Source organism: Lepisma saccharinum, chromosome 23 (assembly GCF_977018435.1).
Source record: "Lepisma saccharinum chromosome 23, izLepSacc3.1, whole genome shotgun sequence".
NCBI classification, from domain to species: Eukaryota; Metazoa; Arthropoda; class Insecta; order Zygentoma; family Lepismatidae; genus Lepisma; species Lepisma saccharinum.
Genome location: NC_139251.1, coordinates 46,994,197 through 47,017,950, shown reverse-complemented (window position 1 = coordinate 47,017,950; position 23,754 = coordinate 46,994,197). Strand labels below are relative to the sequence as shown.

The following is a 23,754-nucleotide window of genomic DNA, read 5'->3' as shown; positions in this document are numbered from 1 at the left end:
GTAATCGTGCACATTTGCTTAGTATTACCAAATTTAGTAAAGCCTACATTTTTTGTTTTAAAAAAGCTAAAACCAAACTTGTTTTGTTAATTTAAACTGCAGGTCCAGTCCCGATTAGCCTACCTGTGCATAAAGTGGACTTAAAACAAAGTTTGACAATTTCCTCGAAAGTGAGGAGGAAAAAGATGGAGTATCCTATTAAAGTGAACACTTTGAAATGCATGAGGAAAACGTTTGAAGTTCACGTGCAGAGAGAGATAGAGAGAGTACTAAGTTTCATTGCTCTCCATTTAGCCTAAAGGCTCTCGTCTTTCTTCTCTGTGCAGCTCTTGAGAGAAATGAAGGCGTGTTGTTTGTCTTGTACTGCTTGAAATGACGCAATGCACTCTCGTTATGTGTGAACAGCAGGATGGAGGAGCTTCATTCCGATTGCATTATTTGCGCTTTGTTCTTGAACTTTCAAGGAGCAGGAGAATTTATCTCTCTCTCTCTATTCCTTCTCTGTCTTTCTTTCTAGTGGAGGAGAGAATGCAAGAAAGAAAGAGGAGGAGAAATAAATAGACAGTAAGAGAAAGAAACAGAAGTAGAAAGATAGAGAGTGAGAGAAACAAAAACAAAGGTTAGAGAGAGAAGAAATAGAGAGAAGAAATAGAGAAAAAATAGAGAGAAATAGAGAAAGAGAAAAATAAGAGGAAAAGAGAAAAATAAGAGGAAAAGAGAAAACAAGTATAGAGGGGAAAGAGAAAAAAAGTATAGAGGGGAAAGAGAAAAATGTATAGAGGGAAAGAGAAAGAAAGTATGGAGGGGAAAGAGAAAGAAAGTATAGAGGGGAAAGAGAAAGAAAGTATAGAGGGGAAAGAGAAAAAAGTATAGAGGGGAAAGAGAAAAAAGTATAGAGGGGAAAGAGAAAAAAGTATAGAGGGGAAAGAGAAAAAGTATAGAGGGGAAAGAGAAAAAAAGTATAGAGGGGAAAGAGAAAAAAAGTATAGAGGGGAAAGAGAAAAAAAGTATAGAGGGGAAAGAGAAAAAAAGTATAGAGGGGAAAGAGAAAAAAAGTATAGAGGGGAAAGAGAAAAAAGTATAGAGGGGAAAGAGAAAAAAAGTATAGAGGGGAAAGAGAAAAAAAGTATAGAGGGGAAAGAGAAAAAAAGTATAGAGGGGAAAGAGAAAAAAGTATAGAGGGGAAAGAGAAAAAAGTATAGAGGGGAAAGAGAAAAAAGTATAGAGGGGAAAGAGAAAAAAGTATAGAGGGGAAAGAGAAAAAAAGTATAGAGGGGAAAGAGAAAAAAAGTATAGAGGGGAAAGAGAAAAAAAGTATAGAGGGGAAAGAGAAAAAAGTATAGAGGGGAAAGAGAAAAAAGTATAGAGGGGAAAGAAAAAAGTATAGAGGGGAAAGAGAAAAAAGTATAGAGGGGAAAGAGAAAAAAAGTATAGAGGGGAAAGAGAAAAAAAGTATAGAGGGGAAAGAGAAAAAAAGTATAGAGGGGAAAGAGAAAAAAGTATAGAGGGGAAAGAGAAAAAAAGTATAGAGGGGAAAGAGAAAAAAAGTATAGAGGGGAAAGAGAAAAAAAGTATAGAGGGGAAAGAGAAAAAAGTATAGAGGGGAAAGAGAAAAAAGTATAGAGGGGAAAGAGAAAAAAAGTATAGAGGGGAAAGAGAAAAAAAGTATAGAGGGGAAAGAGAAAAAAAGTATAGAGGGGAAAGAGAAAAATAGAGAGAAAGAAAGAGAAATAGAGTGAAAGAAATAGAAAGAGAAATAGAAAGAGTGAAAGAAAGAAATAGAAAGAGTGAAAGAAAGAAATAGAAAGAGTGAAAGAAAGAAATAGAAAGAGTGAAAGAAAGAAAAATACAGAGAGAAGGAAAGAAAAAATAAAATAAAAATAGAGAAAGAAAGAGGGAGAGAAGAAAAGTAGAGAGAGAGTGAAAAGTAGACAGAGAAAGAGAGAAAAGAGAAAGAGAAATAGAGAGAAGGAAAGAGAAACATAAATTGAAAGAAGAGAGAGAGAGAGGCAAAAGGAGAGAGATATATTCTCCTCCCCAGGGAAAAAATGCGGCCGAAGCTACCAGCTTCAGCTTGCAACAGCCCGCAATGCATTTTTTTCATCCACTCTCTCCTTTTCTCCACCGTCATGCGCGGCGCTGCTTCACAGATTCCGGGTACAGAGTGTAACTAGACTTGAAACACTCATGCGTTGATGTAATTGTTGTTTTAAGTCCAGAAAGGCTAATCGGGACTGGACCTACGGTTCAAAGTGGAATCCGAACCGCTGTGCCATGTGCCTCCACCGGGTATCGAAATGTCATTTCCTTTTGAAGCTTGTGGCTCGTTCTCTTTAAGTTATTGCACGCTGAAGATAGCATCTCCACCTGATCTCAGCGCCACCTGGTCTTCCGCAGCGAGAGACAGAGTCATAGATCACGTTTCGGAGCATCTCCACAGGAGGCGCTGGTATTGGAAACGTTCTGGTAACATCAATTTCCGCCTCAATCAATTTGCGGAGTCCCCACCCCCTTTCTCCTGCAGACGAGAAATGAAGCTTTGTATTAAAGGCTCCTGAATTCACGAACGCTGGTGAAGTTCCTTATTGGCATTTACATTGTGGATTGGATCTTCTCAAGACGGATCTTACAAAAGCTATGCAAAGCTAGGGGAGAAATGATTGATTTGGTTTATTTTACTTCGCTTTTCTGCCACTGTGGCTAATCGCGAAGACGAGGATGATTGATGATATGTCGAAGGGACACTCAAATAACACCCATGCCCAGGCCGGAATTCGAACCCGGGACTCCTGGCTAGAAGGAGAGGGTCACGGTGATACGCAAATTTTCAATTTTCGTTGTCGCAGTGTTAATGTACGCCATATTGAAATGCGTGGTCAGAGATATCCTGTTGCTAAAAGGAATCAATTAAGGATCTGTAAATGCATTACCATGGTAACGAAATTGACGATCAGCCTGTCTTAGACGTCCTGTCTAAGTCACTAATTAGACACGTCGCGTTCCTATCCATTGGGTTAATCACGACAACGAGGATGAATGTTGGAATGGATGATTGGCGAAACACAGTGATACCAGATCTGAAGTTACGCATGCATCAATTGTGGGAAAGGAATTATTACTTTCTTTCACTTCAGATCCAAGAAGTGTAATATAAGCTTAGTTCAGCACTCTCGTGTAAAATAAATACTTCTCCTATATGAAGAAATTAGAATGTAGAAATGCTCATTAATGTCGTCGCAGAGCAAGCTGTCCCTTTTCCCACAATTGACGCATGCGCAGCATGCACCGCATGCGTTCACGAGACGCCTCTGAGTGATACTCATGCTTTTCCCAAGAGCCAGGGTTAGAAACCTGGACCTCTGTCTTTGTTGCATGTTACACTTACCATTTGACACACACACACACACCGATAAATATATATATATATATATATATATATATATATATATATATATATATATATATATATATATATATAATATTTGTGCATGTGTGTATGCAGCGAGAAATAATTGATAATTTGAAGTGTAAATGGTTTATTAGCCCACCTTTTTAGGAAAATGGCCAATGCAACTCGATGTGTGCGCCTTGAGTTGTCCTGCAGACATCTAAACGGTCCACATTCGTCGCGTGTCTGTTGCTCTACTGAATACAGCCAGGCTTGTTCCCGCATTACACACTGGCGCGCATGCGCAAGCATGTGTATTCACTATTGCTGTACAAACTCTGAGAGTTTCTGTATCTTGTAAAATGAATATCATAACAATATCTTCATCTGTTTATAAACGGTGAGCATTTATTTCTCGATCCTTCTAAGCCAGTAGTTCTCAACCTTTTTCAGCCCGGGACCCACCTTTATTACCAGAGTTAGGATTTTTAGGTGCGCACCTTTTTTTCGTAGTGAAAGTGAGACCTCTCTGGAAGGACTCAGTGTGTGAAATGTTGCCTCAACGTGAGAATGGAGCTAATTTTCCAGCACCTTTTTCCCCCTTTTTTGATAACCTTTCCCCTTCCCTCCCTTTTCTGGGACATTTATCCATTTTCCCCCTTTTTCGTGTTCTTAATCACTTTTCCTCCCCTTTTTGTGTCCTTTTACTGGTGGTGTTAAATATATTTCCTCAGCAAATCATTGAATTATTTTTTTTCGCGACACTTTTTCTCTTTAAGATGTTTTCACATTGTTAACTGAAATTGAATGTATTTAAACTGTGCTTGATTGTTGCCTATTTGAAATCAACAATGGAAAGACCGCTACTGATATGCACCAGATCACCGTTATTTTTTTTAAGATAGAAGGAAGAAGCAGTGAAGCAACAATGTGTTTCTGAAGCGGTGGGTTTCGCGTTTCATGCGTGCGCAGTGGACAGATATTGTTTGTGGATGTAAATTCCTTACCTGCTTTTTCACTCTCTTAGATCCTGTTAGTGCATGTACTTTACCGTGCCGAAAGTGCCCAGACCCCGATTTCTCAGTCTGGCTCAAGAATTTAAGCACGAGTTCATAGAAAGTGATGGAACTGTTATTCGATGCACGGTTTGTGATACGGGAATCACATTAGATGAAAAACACCAGAGAGATCGCATCCAACAACATATTTCCAGCTCTAAGCATCAAACGAACAAGAATCTGCAAGGAAGTAAATCTCGGCAGCCTCTCTTACGCAATGCATTTGAGCAGTGTTCTTCCAAGAACCAAAATTTAAAGGAATTTAATGTTCACTTGTGTTCACTTAACAAGGTGAACCATCCGGCCTTGAAAGGGTTCCTTGAAATGTACACACGGTTGTCAGTTCCCGATGAGAGTACGTTAAGGAAAAGCTATATTGAACCTGTGTATGAAGAAACTGTTCGTAAAATTAAGGTGAAAGTGTCAGATTGCGATATAGCTGTCATTCTGGATGAGACGACAGACTCAATGCAACGATATGTTTTGAACATTTTGGTTTTTCCTCTGACAGGTGAGGGAGGAAGTTAAGCCCATGTTACTAAACATGTATGAGTTGCAGACAACCAATGCCAGTACAGTGATGCAGTCATTTATGGATTTCTGTCAAAAACTATGGCCCGGTGGAATTTAGTTCGAAAAAGTTGTTGTTGTAGTTACTGACCAGGCTCCCTACATGCTTTCGGCATTTAACCAATTGGAGCCCTTGTTCCCTAAGTTAAAGCATGTAACCTGTTTGGCTCATGCCCTTCACAGGGTTTCTGAATCTATTAGGAACGAATACAACATTGTAAATGAGTTAATATCTGATCTGAAGATAATACTCCTTCAGGCCCCGAGTCGCATTCTTCCCTACAGAGAAACTAACAGCCTGCCCCTGCCACATTTCCCCATCATTACTCGCTGGGGATCATGGATTGAGTGTGCTGCATTTCTGTGTGAAAATTTTAAAAAAATTAAGGAGTTTGTGCTTTCCCTGTATTCAATCGACGCAGGTGCAATTTCCAAGGCACAGCAACTTCTCCTCCCAGACAAGAAAGGGGAAAAATAATTATTTTGTGTACATTCCTACAAGTACCTGAAAAGGAAAAACAATGGGATATCTTTACTACTGTGAGGGGGCAGTTAGATAGTTTTGCCAGAGACAAACTTGAGGCTAGTGTTGACAAGAATCAGCATGGTTTGGAATTTGCCACTTCCACAGAGTTGCCATTCCGAGTGAATACTAAGTTTGCCCCACTTGTTTCTGTGGATGTAGAGAGAAGCTTCAGCTTATATAAAGATATTTTATCTCCAAAAAAGAAACAAACTCACTTTTAAAAATTAGAAATGCTTAATGTTGTAAGATACAACATCTTTGTGTTTTTTCCTGACTCTGGTGAATAACTGTAACACAACCTATGTGTGTGATGTGTACACACCTTCGAGTGAATAGCTTAGACTAATAAAATAGGAAAGAAAGTTTTAATAAATAGTATAATTATCAGCACCTTTTTTTCCCCAATTAGCACCTTTTTTGCCCCTTTTTGGGTCTTATTTTAGCACCTTTTCCCTTCCTTTTTCCCAATGAAATTTCCCCTAAAAATCCTAACTCTGTTTATTACACTTCATGGGACCCATAAGTATGGGCGCCGGCAGAATTACTTGTAGGGGTGTGCACCCAGATTATAATCTTGTTTTTGCTCAAATAGAGTACTGTAAGAAGCCCTCTTTTACGCTTACTTAAAGAAATTGGACATAACTTCAATCTAGGCAAGTAGATATGTAAAGTAAAGAACTCATTGCTGCGACCGAAATGAAAACGAAGATATCCGATTCCCTTGAGTTAAACATCAGAGACATTCCGGTAAAATGCAAGGGGTCCCGGGTTCGATACCCTGTGGTATAGGCGTAACTTCGCAGGGGCAAGGGGGGGGCGCTTGACCCACCCATTTTTTTCGGGTTTATTAACAAGTTAGGGGACCTGAGGATCAAAGTAATGTAGAGTAATATTTGTAATTTCGCAAACGTCACAGTTATTTAGCAAATAATCCTGGACTCTATTTTTATGAGATGGATAACTTTTCGAATCTCTTCTCCCAAAGTTAAGCCCCAGATTTGATTCTGCCCCTTCAAAATTAGGTCCAGTTTGAATCTGCCCCTCAATATTATGTCTACTTTGATTCTGCCCCTCAAAATTAGTCCCAAATTCTGATTGTCCCCTTAAAATTAGGTCCAGTGTAATTCTATCCCCTCAAAATTAGGCTCAAGTTTAATTCTGCCCCTGAAAATTAGGTCCAGTTTAATTCTCCCCTCTCAAAATAAGGTCCAGTTTGATTCTGCCCCCTCAAAGTTAGGTCCCAAGTTACGCCCATGCCCTGTGGAGGCACACAGTGGTTCGGGTCCCACTTTAAACTGTAGGTCCAGTCCCGATTAGCCTTACTGTGCATAAAGTGGACTTTAAACACAAACTCAATCAATCAATCCGGTAAAAGGCAATGGTAGAGCGCGAATAATACAGAGCATTCCCTGACATTCGCTACGAGACTCGGCGGCAAGCTGCCCGGCATCAGTGCTTGTCTTTCCCGGTGAACGGATCCGCGACAGTCGCTTATATTAAACCTCGTAAAAAAGTTTAGAGTAACAGGGTCAGTTCTCAATAAAAGTGGAAAGAAAATAGGGAAATAAAGTATACAAAGACAATCCGCACACCATCCGTGAGTTAAAAGAGAGTATTGTACGAGATATCGGAAGAATTACAGTAGACGAACTTGCACGTGTAAATGCCAATTTCCTTCTTAGATGCGAGGAATGTGTTGCAGCAGAGGGACATCATTTTCAACACCTTCTGCAGTCAAGGTTAGTACACAATATGAAAACTGTAATTTTAATAGCCGACTCTAGCGACTGTCGCTGACCCGTTCACCGGGAAAGACAAACGCTGATGCCGGGCAGCTTGCCGCCGAGTCTCGTAGCGAATGTCAGGGAATGCTCTAGATATGTAGAGTTTAGACTACGTAAACACTGGTTGAATTAAAAATGTTAAAACAATATATCTCAGTAATTTAAAAGTAATAAGGTTTTAAAACACAGTAACAAAACATGACGTCAGTGTACCACACTTAAGGGAAAAATTTATCGATTTTAACCTCCCCTCACTTATCCTTTCTCAAAAATTGCGTTTTTTTTTTTTTCCCCTTAACGATGTCTTGTTCAGTTGCATATATCGGCTTAACAAGTGGAATTAATTGTTCTTTGCAGGGTCTGGAATTTTTGTGTCACCGTCTGGATTGATGGAGAGGACTGGGTCTGTTGGCCTTAGTTTTATCATCTGGGTCGCGTGCGGTATCCTTTCGCTGCTTGGTAAGTATGGAGCTTTTGATTACGAATACGCACATAATGTATATGGTTCTTCATTTTTACAGGGTGTCCATAGATTTTTGACTCAATTTACTAACTGAAGCTTAATTTAATTCAATAAGGATTTTCAAGAAATTATGCTTGTGGTCAACAATTTTTACTATTTTTTTACAGTATAGTGAATTGACATGTTATATAATACCTGTACTGGGATTAGATAAAATTGAATATTTTGAAATCTAAAATTGTATTGAGTTGTCATTAAGATTTGTGCATTTTGTTTCTTAAGAATTACATTTTTATATACGTGAAGTTTTGTCAAAGTATTAAAGAAATGTGCCCATTTCCCATCCAGGATTAAGTCTGAAGCATTAATTTTTACATGCATTAATAATAATTATAGGAAGTCTAAATCTCTTGTTAAAGTACAGCTTCAGTTCTCATCCTTGTGGTAAGGGTTTTTCATTTAATAGAAATATCTATTTTCTTTTCCAACTATACCTAAGTAGGGGCTATTAAATAAATGTTAAGAAAAGGGGGGGAAGGTTAAGAAAAGGGAAAGAAAGGACAAGAATAAGTCAAGAATTTTGGATTTGTTATTTTGGTAGACACCCTGTGATAAAAGCAGCCGTAAAACAAAGGTATTGTCATGGTTCGGTGGAGCTTTGTGTACAAAAGAGAAATTATAAAGTTATGCTATTAATACATTTGAAATGTCATTCAGAGGAAGCCAGTCAGTAATATGTTAATATTGGATACCATACAAGAACACAAGATAACGTCAATCCGGCACACATGTAAATATAAAGTACGTATAGTTTTATAAAATACACTCCCCAGACTATACTATGTGCTTTGACGCAGATTCCTTTACCGTTACTTTTGCAGGAGTCTCGAGCAAATCCCCCCTCCCGAAATACAAGCTTCCTCTTCACTCGCAACATTCAGAAATCATTTAAAGCTGCATTTGTTAAAGAACTGGAACTGGTAACTTGATTTCCCAGACTGGGTGGAGTCTCGACATAAAATAAGGCACAGGATAATAACAGAGATAGATAAATCCAAAGAATTAGTAGAGAAGCGACTATTGAACATTATATCTATCCTATTAAAACTACTGTATTAAAGTGAATTATACTTAATGTATGGTGATTGGACTATGTATTTAACGTAAACGTTTTTGTATTTGCTTTTGTGTGCACGCTTATTTATCAACTCATCAACTATAGTTCTGCTGATTTTTCTATTTTTCATTATATTAGTGAATAGATGTAAGAAAATCGTATCTAATGGCTAAGTGGAAGAGAAGGTACTATAGCCTTAATTTCGCCATGTAATCAGTCATAAATAAATTTTTGAGTACAGCTATGGGCTTGATGTCAATTGATGTTACAGAATGTCAATGAACAATTTCTGTCTTTAGTGTTGGAGGAGAGTATATTGTAAATTAATTTATTTACTGGTTATTCAGTGATGTCCTCCTCCGTAGTCGAGCGGGTTAAGGCGTTCACTCGTCTTGAGATCGTTCGCTGCGGGACGGCGTAGGTTCGAATCCGTCTCTGGTCGGAATTTATTCGGCCTACGTATAGGGCCGGTGGCAACCCACCATCGTGAGGAAATTGGGAAGCTCCGAGTGAGTGATCGTAACCCGGTCAAGAAGACCTACAACAACGGCTGGAGGTTCGTCGGGCTGATCACCCGTCACCCCAATACTGGTCTAAGATCTCCACGCTATAACAGGTGACGGAGGAACAGTGTGGGAGGGAGACCAGCAGTCGGTAGGTAAGCCAAGGCCCTTCAAGGGCTGTAGCGCTGTGGGTTTAGTTTAGTGATACTTTTTTTTTCAAATTCAGTTCGCGGTATTCTATCTTATAATCTGCATAGATTCAGTTTACGTAATCGATTTTTGTAGTCGTAATATATATGTGCGTGTTTTAAATTAACATTGAGAATATAAATAATAATGAGTGTTGCACAAACCGAAAGTGCTTGAAAAGGTTGAGAAAATTCGGATATTTTTCTATTAGAGTAAAAATATGAATAGGCATTCTAAAGCATGGAAAATACATACAGCCAACTCTAGGTGTAGTGAACTCAATTGCAGTGAACATTCGTATACAGTGAATCTAAATTCCTAGTTCTGACCCAAGTACGATATAAGTGTTGCTTATAGTGAACCCTGAACTTCGGTTTTAGTGAACCTTAAATATTAAATGTCCATAAAAAGTCATCATTGTCAGCATCACTAGTACAATAACTTACTTAAAAAACAAAGCTGCTTGTATTAACTATAACTTGTATAAAAGATAGTGAATTTGTGGTGATTTACCTCCAACAATCCCCATATGCCTTCACGCCATTTTGTAATATGCAGTGGGTAGTGGGTTGAATAAAATTATTAAAACCATTGAGATATCGTTTTTTATGTTTAGAAAAAGCCAAAAACTTATCAGCAACCCCTCGTACAGTCACGGACACTGCCGGGTTGTAGCGATTCCATTGAAAGTCAATGTATTCATTACAACTCGGCAGCGTCCGTGACTGTACAACCATGTTGTAAAATTCTAATTATAAATATACGAGAATACTCTCTTCAAGTTTTGTATGTTTTTTCATCAAATTTAATTAGAAATATGAACAGCGTGCGAATTAACGGAGGGGATGCCGGTGATTTTCCCCAGAACAAAAAAATTAGGGCCTATCCTCGGCCATGAAAATTATTTTTATCCCTGCCAGGGATATTTCAATCCCCCTCAAAGAAAGTGGAATTGGTAGCGTATACTGTACAATTTCGCATATATGTAACAAACTCAATTGAAAAAATCATTCGTGTCCATTAATGGCCCAGTCATTAAAGATTTCCCTGCCGAAAAGGATGCAGCCTTGTGAATTACAGAACAACACCATTCTGCATTTGACCAACCTCACTGAGCCGAGACAACAGAAGGTTATTTTCATGGCATAGTGGTGATATCGTGATGGTTACGTGAGGATAATCTAATATTGAACTAAAACCGGTATAACCATACCTCATTTTGACCTTGGAGAGCGAGAAACCCTTAATATTTTACTTGCACGCGATTTTAGTGACGCAAGCAGTGCTTGGAGTACGTGCAGAGAGCCTTGCATGTGCTGCCAGTCCTTCTTATGGGCGAAATCTTTCAGAAATAACCTGACCTGTCCTTCCCTCTGGCGGGCACCAGAGGAGACTCCTTTCCTTTACACCAGAAGCTTTTCCTTGCTCTTTCTAAACGCTTCTTCCTTTCACTCGGAGAACGCAATGGAAAATGCCGTAGACCACCACTAAGAAAATCAATATAACCATTCCTTGTGCATTTCCATCCATCGTCCTGTCGGCCACTGATTCAGCCCCACACACTCAACACACCCCTAACGCCCTCAATACACCCCTAACGCCCTCCTAAAATTTTTCACAAAGGTCCAATTTATGGTCGTTTTAGCCACAAAAATCCCCCAAACGCGAATTTACAACCCCCCAATGAAAATTTTTGGATAAATTAACCTGACTGTACAAATAATCAGAATTAAATAAATAAACTAAAAAGAAGTTGCGAAAATTTAAAAAAATATAATATCGAGATTAAATGCAAGTTTGAAAAGAAATTTTGGAATACAAATACACTAGAATATCACAACATAATTTCAAAACCTGCTTTTCTATACGGTAGCGAATATTGGACTCTTCATAAACATGATAAAACTACTGTAGAATAAACTGTTCACAAATAAGATTTTTGCTGACAAAATTAGAAGCTAGGTAGAAGAAATTAAAAAATATCAGCAATCAACCATGTTCTGAGGATGGCACGTAGCTGCTTGCCTCGAAGTTATTAAATTAAAAGCCAATAGGAAAAATAAATTTAGGAGACCAGGAGTCGCAGGACGGGCTTTGGTTAACCAGACCTGCGCTTTACTGCCTCTTTTGGCTAATCGCGAAGATGAGGATGAGTGATGGTAGGATGAAATTGATGAAGGGAAACTCACCCTACAATTTAGGGGGTCGGGGGCCAGAGCCTCAGCCTTCCATCTGTTAGTTTGTTTTTAAATTCACTTTATGCTCAAATAGGCTGAACGTGAATGAAGAGACTTTGAAATTGTGATACCAATAACTTTTTCAGCATGCCTCCACCGGGGATAGTACCCGGAACTTTGCATTCACAAGACGACAGGAAGGCCAATGGAAGCACTTAAATTTCAGAACATGCAACCCGGCTTCGATTCCCAAGGCTGAACTTGGGGCTGAAATTTTCCGTTTGTCCCCCTGCATAAGCGGGTGTGCAGCAAAACTAACTTCATATAAATGACAACCTGGTGGAGGTTTGAGGTTGTGGGGGAAGGGGGGGGGGGCAGAACGGTTATTCGTTTAGACTGAAGTGTGATGTCCCAACTGAGGAAGTGCGAACTCTGTAATAATGATGAAACTTCCCATTTCAAGAACTGACAATTATTGATGGAATATTTCAGAGCTGCTTGTAATTATTTCGGGAGGGGAGGGGTAAGAACTGGATCTAAAGCTGCCACTTAAAATATGTCGCATCTGGTTACCACAGAACAGAAATATAATTTTGGAAGACATAACAATATCACATGACAGTGTTATAATTCAGACATTTAAAATACCCTGTTGAAGCACATTTTACAGTGGTTCGGATCTCACTTTGAACTGTAGATCCAGTCCCGATTAGCCTATCTGTACATAAAATGGACTTAAAACAACAATTCAAACAAACAAACTGACATTTAAAATACATGCAACGAGATATCCTTGGTATGAGATTTCCGTATCCTTTCTGCAGTGAATTATCTCTTTAGTCAGTTCCGCTCACGTTTTCGTATTCCATAAAAATAAAGATTGTATATACGCCCTGTATAGCCTTGAAAAATTCGTTAACGTATATACATATCGTGCACATGAATTTAGCGAGGTTTCCCCTGTCCACAGGAAATAATTCACACGCTCTACAGATCAGGATTTGTCAGTCATGTAGTAATTCCACGCAGGGGCGCAGACTTGCCAAAATTATTGGGGGCTCCGATCACTGAAATAAATTAATGAATGACTCACTCTATCCCTTTTTTAAGTTTTGTCCTCAGTGTTCGGAATCTCATAAAACCCCATGAATTCCTAAAAAATATCAATTTTTTTATTCACAGTTCGAATGCAGAACTGATGGATGTCACAAGTTTCATCAAAGTAGCAAAATATTCCCGACTTTTAATATCTGCTACCACGGAGCGCAAAACAGATCTCCCTAATATATCAACGATCTCGTGCTGAATGTCATGTGAGAGCCATTTGTAGCCCGAACTACCCTAGTTCATGCACATCGTCTTTTGAAACTCTTTTTAGTAAAAATTTTAACAATACTCATAATTACATACTTAGTATATAGTAATAAGTCATGTTTTTCTGTGTGTTAGTCATTGCCCCCCCCCCCCCAAAGTTGATGGTTTAGCGGTCTCAGCCCCCCAAAGTTGATGGTCTAGAACATTTCAAATGTGCATTTATAGTTAAGTTCATGTGGCACAATTCAGAGTAAACTTTACAAGAGAGTTACATCCTCATTAGATCCTCTTAAGCAAAATTATTTGGGGGGTTCTGTCTCCACATCGTTAACATCCCCCAAGCCCCATGGAGTCTGCGCCTATGATTCCACGCTTGGAGCCGTAACTGTAGCTTCAACATGTTTCTTTCCGTAGAGGCAAGACCGGCGGGATGCTCTTCCACGTCGCACCGAATTGATAAACATCCAAAGAGCGGGGAGGTTGCGTAATTAGTGGAGCTTGTCCCCCTCCCCTCCACCTTTCGTCACCCAATCTTCGCGAGGCAAACGGGGGAACTGTGACAAGTTATTTTCGCTGCCTCAGATACGGGGAAAAGAAATCAACCTGTACTCTAGTTGCCTACTCTGAGAGCAGGCACGTATCTAGAAATATATTTCGGAAGAGGGGCGGTTCTGTGGTTCTTCATAAGCGATGAGTTAATCAATTAGTTTTAAGAGAGATATTTATTTTCTTGTTAGGAGTCTTCCCTCAATTTTGTTTTAGTTTAGGGGGCTTATACCCGTATTGCGTGACGGGCAAAATAGCCTATTAGCCGCCCCCCGTGGCGGAGTGGTTAGCACATCGAGCTGCGACGCCAGGCGTTCCGGGTTCGAATCCCGGCCTGGGCATGGATGTTTGCGAGTCATCAATTTCATCACATCACCACTCATCCCAATCTTCGCAAATTATCCAAAAGTATCAGAAAAAGCGAAGTAAAATAAGCAAATCAATCAATCAATCAAAGTAGCCTAATTGTTGATGTGCTCATGCTATAAAATCAATCAACCAGCAGCACCTACCCCTCCAAAAGTTCCTCAACATCCCACTAACATTTTTCGCAAAGGCCCAATTTGGCTCTTAATGTACCCTTATACTGCTCCTAAACACGAACCTACACCACCCAAATTTTAAAACAAAATCCCCGAAAAAGCCCTGCTATCAATAACGGCAAAAGGAAAATATAATATTACCCCTTACTCATTGTACAGTCACCACCAATAAAAATGGGCCACGCAGATCCTGAAATACTCGCTTATTTGCAAGGAGTTGTGTGTGTTGCCTAACTCTACGGTGAGGGTAGAAGTTGCCATTGGAACTACGTGGCCCATTTTTATTGGCGGTGACGTACCAAGCCACATAGATTGTGAAGGTAGACCCCACATAATCACAATATTATCGCCAGTAGCGTATACTGACTCCAAGATCAGGTTGCCAACTCATAGGAAATCAGGTTGCCAACTCATAGGAAATCAGGTTGCCAACTCCAGAATACTATTATTTACAATTTCTGATCGATTTTTTTCCTGTATTTTATTCTCTAGACTTCAGGCTTCGCAGATAGTCTAGCTAGCCTAGAATCTACGCTCCTGATTCTCACACTCCAGCTGGTGCTGCATAATTTCTGGTATCTCCCTTTGCTTGATATCTTAATCACTTTAGTGACAATACTTTTACAAGCATCCTGTAGTGTTGTATGGGATCAGCTTACCGTAAGTTGCGCAGTCATAAATTTGACTCATTGCCCATGGTCTACCGCAACTAGCTCTCGCCGCGCGAAAAGAACGACTTTCTTTTGTCTTATGCAATCGCAGCAAGACTTTTGTACCTCTACGTAATGTGCATACGTGAGCGTCTGTCTCCCGGTGAAGATATACAACGCATGTTTCGAAGAAGAAGAAAGAAACACGTTCACTTACGACAAGCGTAGGTGTTCGGTACGCTGGGGCCGTGACCTTGAAGGTGGAATGTTTCGGTGCTTCTTGCTTTCACCCAACAGTGTTGTCAACAAGTGGAAAAGTATAAATAGCTAGCAATAGACATGAAATCCGCTCAAAAGTTGCTTAATCAAGGAAATACATCTTAATATGTTTTGTTTCAAAAGATTCTGATACTCATATATGTTCACGTAAATTTTTCATATGTGTGATATATTCTGTGAAGCGACTCAATATTTTTTGTTCATCTTGATCTGTGGCTTCAGAAATAAAACTTCTTATTTCCAATTCAGTTCGTCGTATTAATCATTATGCAGTATCAGGTTTGAATAATGGTTTAAAATTTAACAATACACATGCCAAAAGTGTGTAAAATGACAAAATTGCTAGCTTCCAGTTTTCATGTTGGTTTTGTCAAACACAGCTAAAGGTCAGAAGTCAATTTTTTCTCAAAGGATAAGTGAGGGGAGGTGAATATCGTCATGTTTTGTTGGCGTAAGAAGAAACCATTTAAGGGAAAGAGAAAATAAAAAATAGAAGAAGCGAGGTACAGAGAAAGAGAGAGACAGTAGAAGAGAAATAAACATGTTGGGGACAGAGAAGAAGAAGATAGGGAAAAAAACTGGGCGAGATAGGGAGAAAGCAGAAGGATACTCAAGATACTAGTGAAAGAGAGAAAATGTAGATGGGAGGAAGAAGGGAAATAAAGAAGAGAAGCACTAGAAAAAGAGAGAATAAAGGAGAAAATGATGGCGGAAACAGGAAGAAAGATATAGAATGGAGTAAGAAAAATAAAACTAGAGAAAAGGTGGAGAGGAAAAGCAGAATAGAGAGAAGAGAAGAAGTGGACATTTTTCCTTACTCCGGGGGGGGGGGGGTGGAGGGGTGATGCGACTAACCCTGAAGACGCCCATGTATGGTGATGCGAATTTCCTGTCATTTTAACAATGAAACAAAATAAGAATACGTTACATACAATTGTCTCAACCGATAAACGAAATTGTGGTTTGTGTTTGTGTGTATGAATGCACATGGGGAGGGGTAAGGGTATGTGGAGGTAAGTCCCCACACATTCTTGATCTCGGCCATTTTCGGAGGTGATGTGATCAGCAACACGCTGAAGTCCACTTTATGCAAGGACAAGGTCGGAAAAAATGTCTACCTTAGATCTCTCGCACGCAGTCTCCCGCATGGCAATCGGACACCCTACCAACTGCGAATTTGTTTTTCCAGTCAACTTGTGAATGCGGTTTAATTTCTTGCTCTCTAATTGGCTGTTGGAAAGTTACGGTGCTGCGATTGTGAGAATATCTTATTTCGTATTTTTAAGCCCAAATGTCCGCTTTCTAACCTAATCTAATCTAACCTAACCTAACGTACAGCGCACAGAAGATATTCTCACAATCACAGAACAGTAACTTTCCAACAGCCAATCAGAGAACAAGAAATGAAACCGCATTCACAAGTAGACTGGAAAAAGGAATGCGCCTACCGCTAAATCACCGCGACTCCCGTGTGTATGTGTACAGACTGTGTTTTTTTAAAATACAGTCCCAGTGTGCCCTCTGACCCTGACGCCCTGCCTCCGTTATGGAGCCAAAAAGATGCAAACATTATACACCCTTACCACAAGAACAGAATATTACGTATAGATCCACTCTGACAATGCATTTACACTCGAAATACCTCAAGCTTGTATTTTTCGTTCATAGATGGCAGCACAGGATCGTTAATTTTAATGTTGGGTACAAGAATGACTCAGTACTGCAAAGTCTATTATATGTACTTTTAATATATATATATATATATATATATATATATATATATATATATATATATATAATTATGTCCTAAAAGGTGCCAGAAAGTAATAACGTTTGTCTATTTGATAATAAGTTTCAAGTAACTCTTAAAAAAGGAGTGTCTCCACCAATTCACGAGATATATGCTGAAGGAAAGTTTTTCTGCATATTCATGATTTCCGTCACACACCCGCGCTACGATTCAGCCAGATTTGGCGACTTCTCGCCAGGGTTGGCAACTATGCCAGGTATCTACCTGTGTCTCGGAAATAGAAATGTGAGCGTCCCCATTAATCTGGCCTTTAAGTCCACTTTCGTGTTTACGGGGGTTGCAGTCAGAGGAATTTATTTTAACGAGCGTTTTATCTGTTGTCTGTGCTTGCTTCACAGCCTCTCGAAATGTGAGTCGCCAGAGTAGACAGAAAAGAGGTGTGGGCAGCGGTTCCAGCCACCATTAAATTATTGGTAGAGATCAGTGGCGTACGCAGATTTTTTTCGGGGACGGGTGGCTGAACTTTTGAAATATAATGGTGCATAGGTACGTTCAGTGTCGCAAGACCATTTTTCATTTGGGGGATGGTGCACAATTCGTCCTTCACAGTGTGTGTGTGTGTGTGTGTGTGTGTGTGTGTGTGCATAATTGAGGGGAAAATTTTCGTAATATTGTTTCTAATTATAAGTTAATTTAATATAATTCATCTTATGAAATAAATTATGCCTCTCCTTTTAATTTAAATTAATATATATATATACATATACACGTACATATATGCATGGGAAATTCCATTTTAGAAGAAAACACACGGATTTCCTGTTTTTAATAGAAAGTTTACTTAAATAAATTTTATTTCATTTTTTAGAATTTATGGTTATTTTAAGAACAAATAATCTCGAAACATATAAAGCTCTAGACAGGCTCATTTCGAATGTGATGGAACGGAAAATGAGAAGTTTGTCATTTGAAAATAGCAAACCAACATTCATGTATTCATTTTAACGCAGGGTGCGATTTGAAGGGGAGATGGAAAGCTGGTTCAGCGCCATGAATCTAACCTTGACTGAACAGAGTGAGATGAAATATTTGCTTGAATCATAGAATACATCGCCGTAAATCAATTTCGGTGATACCCTGTTGTTGGTGCGATTTTTTAAAATTTTTTTTTAGATATGATCTGCAATTACCATTTTAATTAAACCTTCGTTTTAATAGTTACCCCAAGGACAAACATAATTATCGGGGATCATTTTAAGTTTTTTTTTTCCTGGTTTTACTACTGCCTTCATTTGATTTTTGATTTTCTAAAAACTTCGGCGGGGGATGGCTGTAGCCCCTTCAGCCCCCACTCTGCGTACGCCAGTGGTAGAAACGGAATTTTTCTCGTTTATCTTCTGTAAAAGTGAATGTTCTTTTACTCATCTTCGCTTTATTTTCCCCAAAATTCGCGTTTTCAGGAAAGAAGCTGCCATTATCGTTAAAATTATAAAATATTTTAATCTAAGCATATTGTTAACTTCTCGTACTTGCTTAACCGGCGAGAAACACGAGCCATTTCGTTCCTTCAGTACAAGATAAATTAAAAAGGACAGCCGACTGAAAGTTTTAAAATTAGATTTGGAATCTCTTTTTATGTAAAACCAAAACCCCGCGTAGGCGAGAGGTTAGTGCTCTCGTCTTTGGTGATAACCGATCTCTAGTAAGTTTCAAGATGCCCGTGTTGGCCCCGCATCGTGAACAGAGGCGCGACCACGAATTTTTGTCTTGGGGGGGGACAAGTACCAGGATAAACGTTCCAATAATAATAATGGTATTATTATTATTATTATTGGCATTTTATGCTGGAATTTTTTCAACACGTTCAATGTCACATTAGCTAATATTGGAAAGGAAGCTCACAAACTATATTTTCGGAAAACAAAAATTACGAATATAATTATTTTTGTACGTATGACATGCGCAACTTTCATGTAGATAGAACATATGTTTTACACATATGAAACATAAAATGAGAAAATTCATGTGCAACATGTTAACACTAATTTGGTACATATTCAATGTTTCTTTAATTCATCTATATAATATTTAAATACATTACCTAATCAATTCATCCACCACATAACAAACCAACAGCAAAAATGATATAAATTTGCAATTGCCCCTCTGTGCCGCCCTCCCCCCCCCCCTGTAAGTGCTCTTGGCCGTCTGGAAGAAAAATGCAAGAAATACATGAAAACTAATTCAATCTTGAGTATCATTTGTCCTGCTACTCTCAGATCCTGCTAACCTTGCTTTTCTTTACTTCAATGTTGTTTGCCCTCCCCCCCCAGAATTGGTTTCCGTCCTTGGTTGGGGGAACCATCCCCCATGCCCCCCTGTGGTTGCGCTACTGATCGTGAGGACCATTGGAGGACTACTTGAAAGGAGGTAGCGGGCTCCGGTCTAGAAGCCAGAAAACGTTGACCTATTTTCGTGGTATTTTTCGCTATATATACTCGTATTATATTATTATATTATGGTTATTTATTTTTAAATTGATTAATAGGATGAGAACTAATTTAACGCAACACAGCTCACAGTTGCCTTTGTTATTACTATGTGTCTTATTTATAAATAATGAGGTAGATATCCGATTGCTATCTTTGAAGAAGTCTCATAGTAAAGTGAATTTGGTTTCGTTGGATTTTTTACAAGGTTGCCTGGTCTTGGTAAGATCCCTAAACTAGGCATAAATAGGGGGATGCACGTATGTTAAAACATATGCATCAGCTAGACACTGCATGATCAGCAATACACACTCAGAATGCTCCTAATAGCAGCGTTGAGGAATTTATCGCAGAGCCTTGGCTGAGCTTCTGTTGTTGCGTGTGACCAGAGTTATTTTTGTCATAAGAGAGCTCGTGCTAAAGCGTCTGGAACGAAAGATGCCGGCTGTTTATGTGATGCCATTGCTGACGGTTCATCACCAGAAGAGCATCAAGAGCGCAGACGTCAAGAGACAAGAGGGGGTGTACAAGAGAGAGGGTCAAGTCGAACCGTTGGGGCGAGGGCCAGGCCGAACCTTGAAAGTAGAAATGGCATTCAGTCGAGACTGGGCAGTGTCTAGAGGAATTTTAACTTCGCTCCTCATGTCGTTGGCAAATATGACTAGCAATCAAAAAGCGTGGTAAACAAAACGTACTATTTCACTTTAATAAAAGTTTTTTTTTTTGTTATGAACTTCTTAACAGCAATTAATAAACTTGCACATTGAAAATATCCATCACACTTTTTATACTACCATCACTTGTTGCTATCGTATTTCTTAAGCTTGTTGTTCTTCTTCTTATTTTTACTGACCCTATCAACTGAGAGTTGATTTTGGTCATCTTGTCTGAAGTGTTGGTTCACTACGCATTTGTTATCCGCAGGAAGGAAAAAAATCCTGTTCAGTGTTAACTAAATCGTTAAGTTACATCTTCTGGCATATCCGTAAAGAATCCGCATAATAGGAGGACGGGGATCCGGAGGAGGGTAATTAGGAATACAGGGAATGGAAACATTATATAGTTTGTCTCGGTTCTCTATCAAATTCTGGACATTGTAGAAAGAGATGTGTGGCGTATTGATTAATTTCCCCACATGTGCAGGCTTGTTTTGATGTTACGTGTAAACGTGCTAGGTGATCATTAGTGCGAACATGGCCCGTACGAAGACGTATAATACAGATTATAACTGATCTTGGTAAATTGTATGAATAGAACCAAGGTTTGATTTCTGAATTTTCTTTCTGCAAGCCATTTATATGTATTAGCCGTGAATTGAAATTGTACTATACACTACTGTCTCCATATATTTTGCAGTTTATTTTTAACTCTTGGGAGAAGGTCCGTATAAGGAAGCCTCGCAAGTGAGATATTGTCATGTCCACACGTTCATTTCCCGAATTTACACGATGAGCCTTTAAGTAACTGAATTGAACGTTGATATTTCTTCCATAAGCATGCTGAATTTGTTCGATTATTAGAATGATAAATAACGGATGCTTACCAATCTGAGGATATGAAGAACTCAGCGCCATTAATACGCTTAAAGCATCTGTAATGATTAGAATTTTTTGTGAAATTATTATAGATAGCGTATGTGAGAGCTCTATTGCATAACTTTCTGCAGTGAAAAATAGAAGTATCTGATGGTAACACTGATGAACAAATTCAAACTTTTTTTTGCTCCTTTGAACGAAAATAGGTGATTATTTATAATTCGACCCCGCTGAATCCAAATCTGAAAGTAGAAATGCTGTATCACCTATCGTTTTCCCTGGATTTTCATTTTTTGTTTTTAATAAAAATTTTATTCCCTTTGTAATAATACATCGAAATTTGAAATTATTTTTGTTTGTTTGCTCATGAAATAAGATTTAAATATTGAAGTGAATAACTATGAAATATAAAAAAATTAAAATATATGTATGGGACTGATTTTGACTGTTCAGTGAAGAAATTTCATGCAAAAAAACCGGAAAAAAACACATTTTTACTCGCATTCTCAAAATTTCTTTCTTGAACTCTGCCGTTTGTAACTGCCACCAGAAACCTCTTCCTTGACGTTCCAACAGTAGTCTGCTAACATGTTCTGTACCGATTTTTCTGCATATTGTTTCTCCATGACAGAAATATCCTGCTGAAATCTCTCGCCGCATTCGTCACTAGCCGTGCCCAAGTTAAGGGGGAAAAAGTACAAATAAGAATGTTAAAAAGTGAATTTTCAAGGACATATTTCACCCCATGCGCTGATAACACTTCAACAAGTTCTTAACAAGTACCTTGTAGTTGTCAGCTTTCACATTTCCAAGAAAATTACAGCATACTTGTCTGAAAGCTAACTATGCATTTATCTTTTTCTGTTAGCAATTCCACAAAGTTGTCATCATGAATGATCTCACGGATTTGCGGCCCGATAAATATGCCTTCTTTTAACTTACTATCACTGAGTTTAGGAAATGTTTTTCTCAAGTACCCAAAACTCTCACCGTGTTTATCCAAAGCCTTAACAAAATTTTTCATCAGCCCTACTAACTTTATATGCAACGGTGGTAACAAAATCTTGTCTTTCTCAAGTAGAGGGTGATTCCTAACACTCTTCTCTCCAGGACTTAAGTTTTTTCGTATGGGCCAATCCACAATGTTGTAATGTTTATCTTCTGCCCGGATGTCCCATTCGCAAAGAAAGCAACAAAATTTTGTAAACCCAGATTGCATGCCTAACAGTATACCAATCATTTTGAGGTCTTCGCTTATCTGCCAACCATATTTTTCATAATTTATCACTTTTAATATTGTATCCATACTTTTGTATGTTTCTTTCATGGTGGAAGAATAGGCAAGGGGTACTGATGGGTATATATTCACATTATGCAACAATACTACTTTTAAACTATTCTTAGATGAATCTAAATATAGTCTCCACTCGTTTGGGTTGTGACTCCTTCCAAGTTCTTGCGGAAGGCCTTCTACATCATTGCAGTAAGTTAACTCATTATTAACAGAAAAAAATGTGTCAGTGATTGTTGGCGTTTCCGATATGACACCTTAACACCATCTTGTAATAAATTCCACCCTCGGAGACGAGAACCTAATAATTCCGCTTGAACTTTAGAAAGGTTGAGGTCTCTGACTAGACCATTTAATTCGGATTGGGAAATAAAGTGAGGTATATTTGGATCAGGAAAATTTGGATCGGTGTTTGAATATGAGGGTCCAGGTTCGTCATCTGGAGAAGCACTGCTTGGTTCTGTTTCATCCACTGTCCATTCTTTAGGAGGCTTAGGAATTGGTATAAAATCATGACTCGTAGGTTTCTTGGCTGAAGGAACATCAGGATAAAATGTAGAATGTTTTGATTTAGAACTATATCCCACTATGTTTGTTAAACAGAAGTAACAATTCGTAGTATAATCTTTCTGTTCTGTCCATATTACAGGGTTTCCGAAGGGCATTGATTTGTGAGTGCCATTAAGCCAACCACGTAAAGTTCGCGAACGATTACAACAAATTTTACCTGGTGCCCAGCTTTCTTCCTCCTCTACTTTACTTCCAAAATACAACTCATATGCTTTTTTCACTATAGGAGTGATCGTATTTCTCTGTGACTTCGGAGTAAATTCCCCGCAAACATAACAAAACAAGTTCGGGTTATTCACACATTTGCGTGACATGGCAAACTCATTAATTGACTTATAATATATTTCTTTAAAAAACAACAATTATGGATGCTCCTATCGTTTTGTTAAAATACAACTTACACTTCACTTCACTATACACAATATTACATTCACAATTTCACGAACATACACAAACATAAAATACGGCTACTTGTGAAGTTATCGGAAAGGAAGTTAATACTAGACTAACCCACAAAAGAACAAATTTTAACAGAGAAACAGGAAATTTCTCTACTGACAGATGTTTTCTCCACTAAATATTAAGTGCCAGCCATAAACACACAAGGTCGCTGAAAAGTTCTTATCCATTTGCTAGGAACCAAACGTTAAGCCGGATGCGGAGCAGGGTGCAGAGAACTGAAACCATAAAACTATAAAATGTCGGTGTTCTGCAAAAAATTTAGGTGATACAGGAAAACGGATGCGATATTCGTTATCAGCACATCTGAATACATAAAGATCACTTAGTTTTATTTAAAGGAGTATTTCATTGTTTATCAGTGTGGTAATCGGAATTGTTTGTTTATGTTCTGTTCTGGAATGAAATATGCACAACCTACACCTAAACGATCTTTGGATCCATCTGTATATATGATTAGGTGTTTTGGCCTTTTTTCTTTATACATGGCATGTCGTCCTAGATCCCTGAAATGGGTGTTACATTGAGTATTTAAGGGCATGCCTCATTGATAA

General features: G+C 38.6%; 1 protein-coding gene across 4 annotated transcripts in view; it reads left to right on the top strand.

The window, feature by feature from the left end:
* sbm (L-type amino acid transporter sobremesa) overlaps positions 1–23,754 on the top strand; it is a 199,233-nt gene that overhangs the window by 79,001 nt on the left and 96,478 nt on the right. For all 4 annotated transcript variants that reach the window (XM_083110004.1, XM_083110007.1, XM_083110005.1 and 1 more), the window contains exon 3: positions 7,684–7,785. In XM_083110004.1, the coding sequence (XP_082966130.1) occupies positions 7,684–7,785 (102 nt within the window). The remainder of the gene's footprint in view (positions 1–7,683; positions 7,786–23,754) is intronic.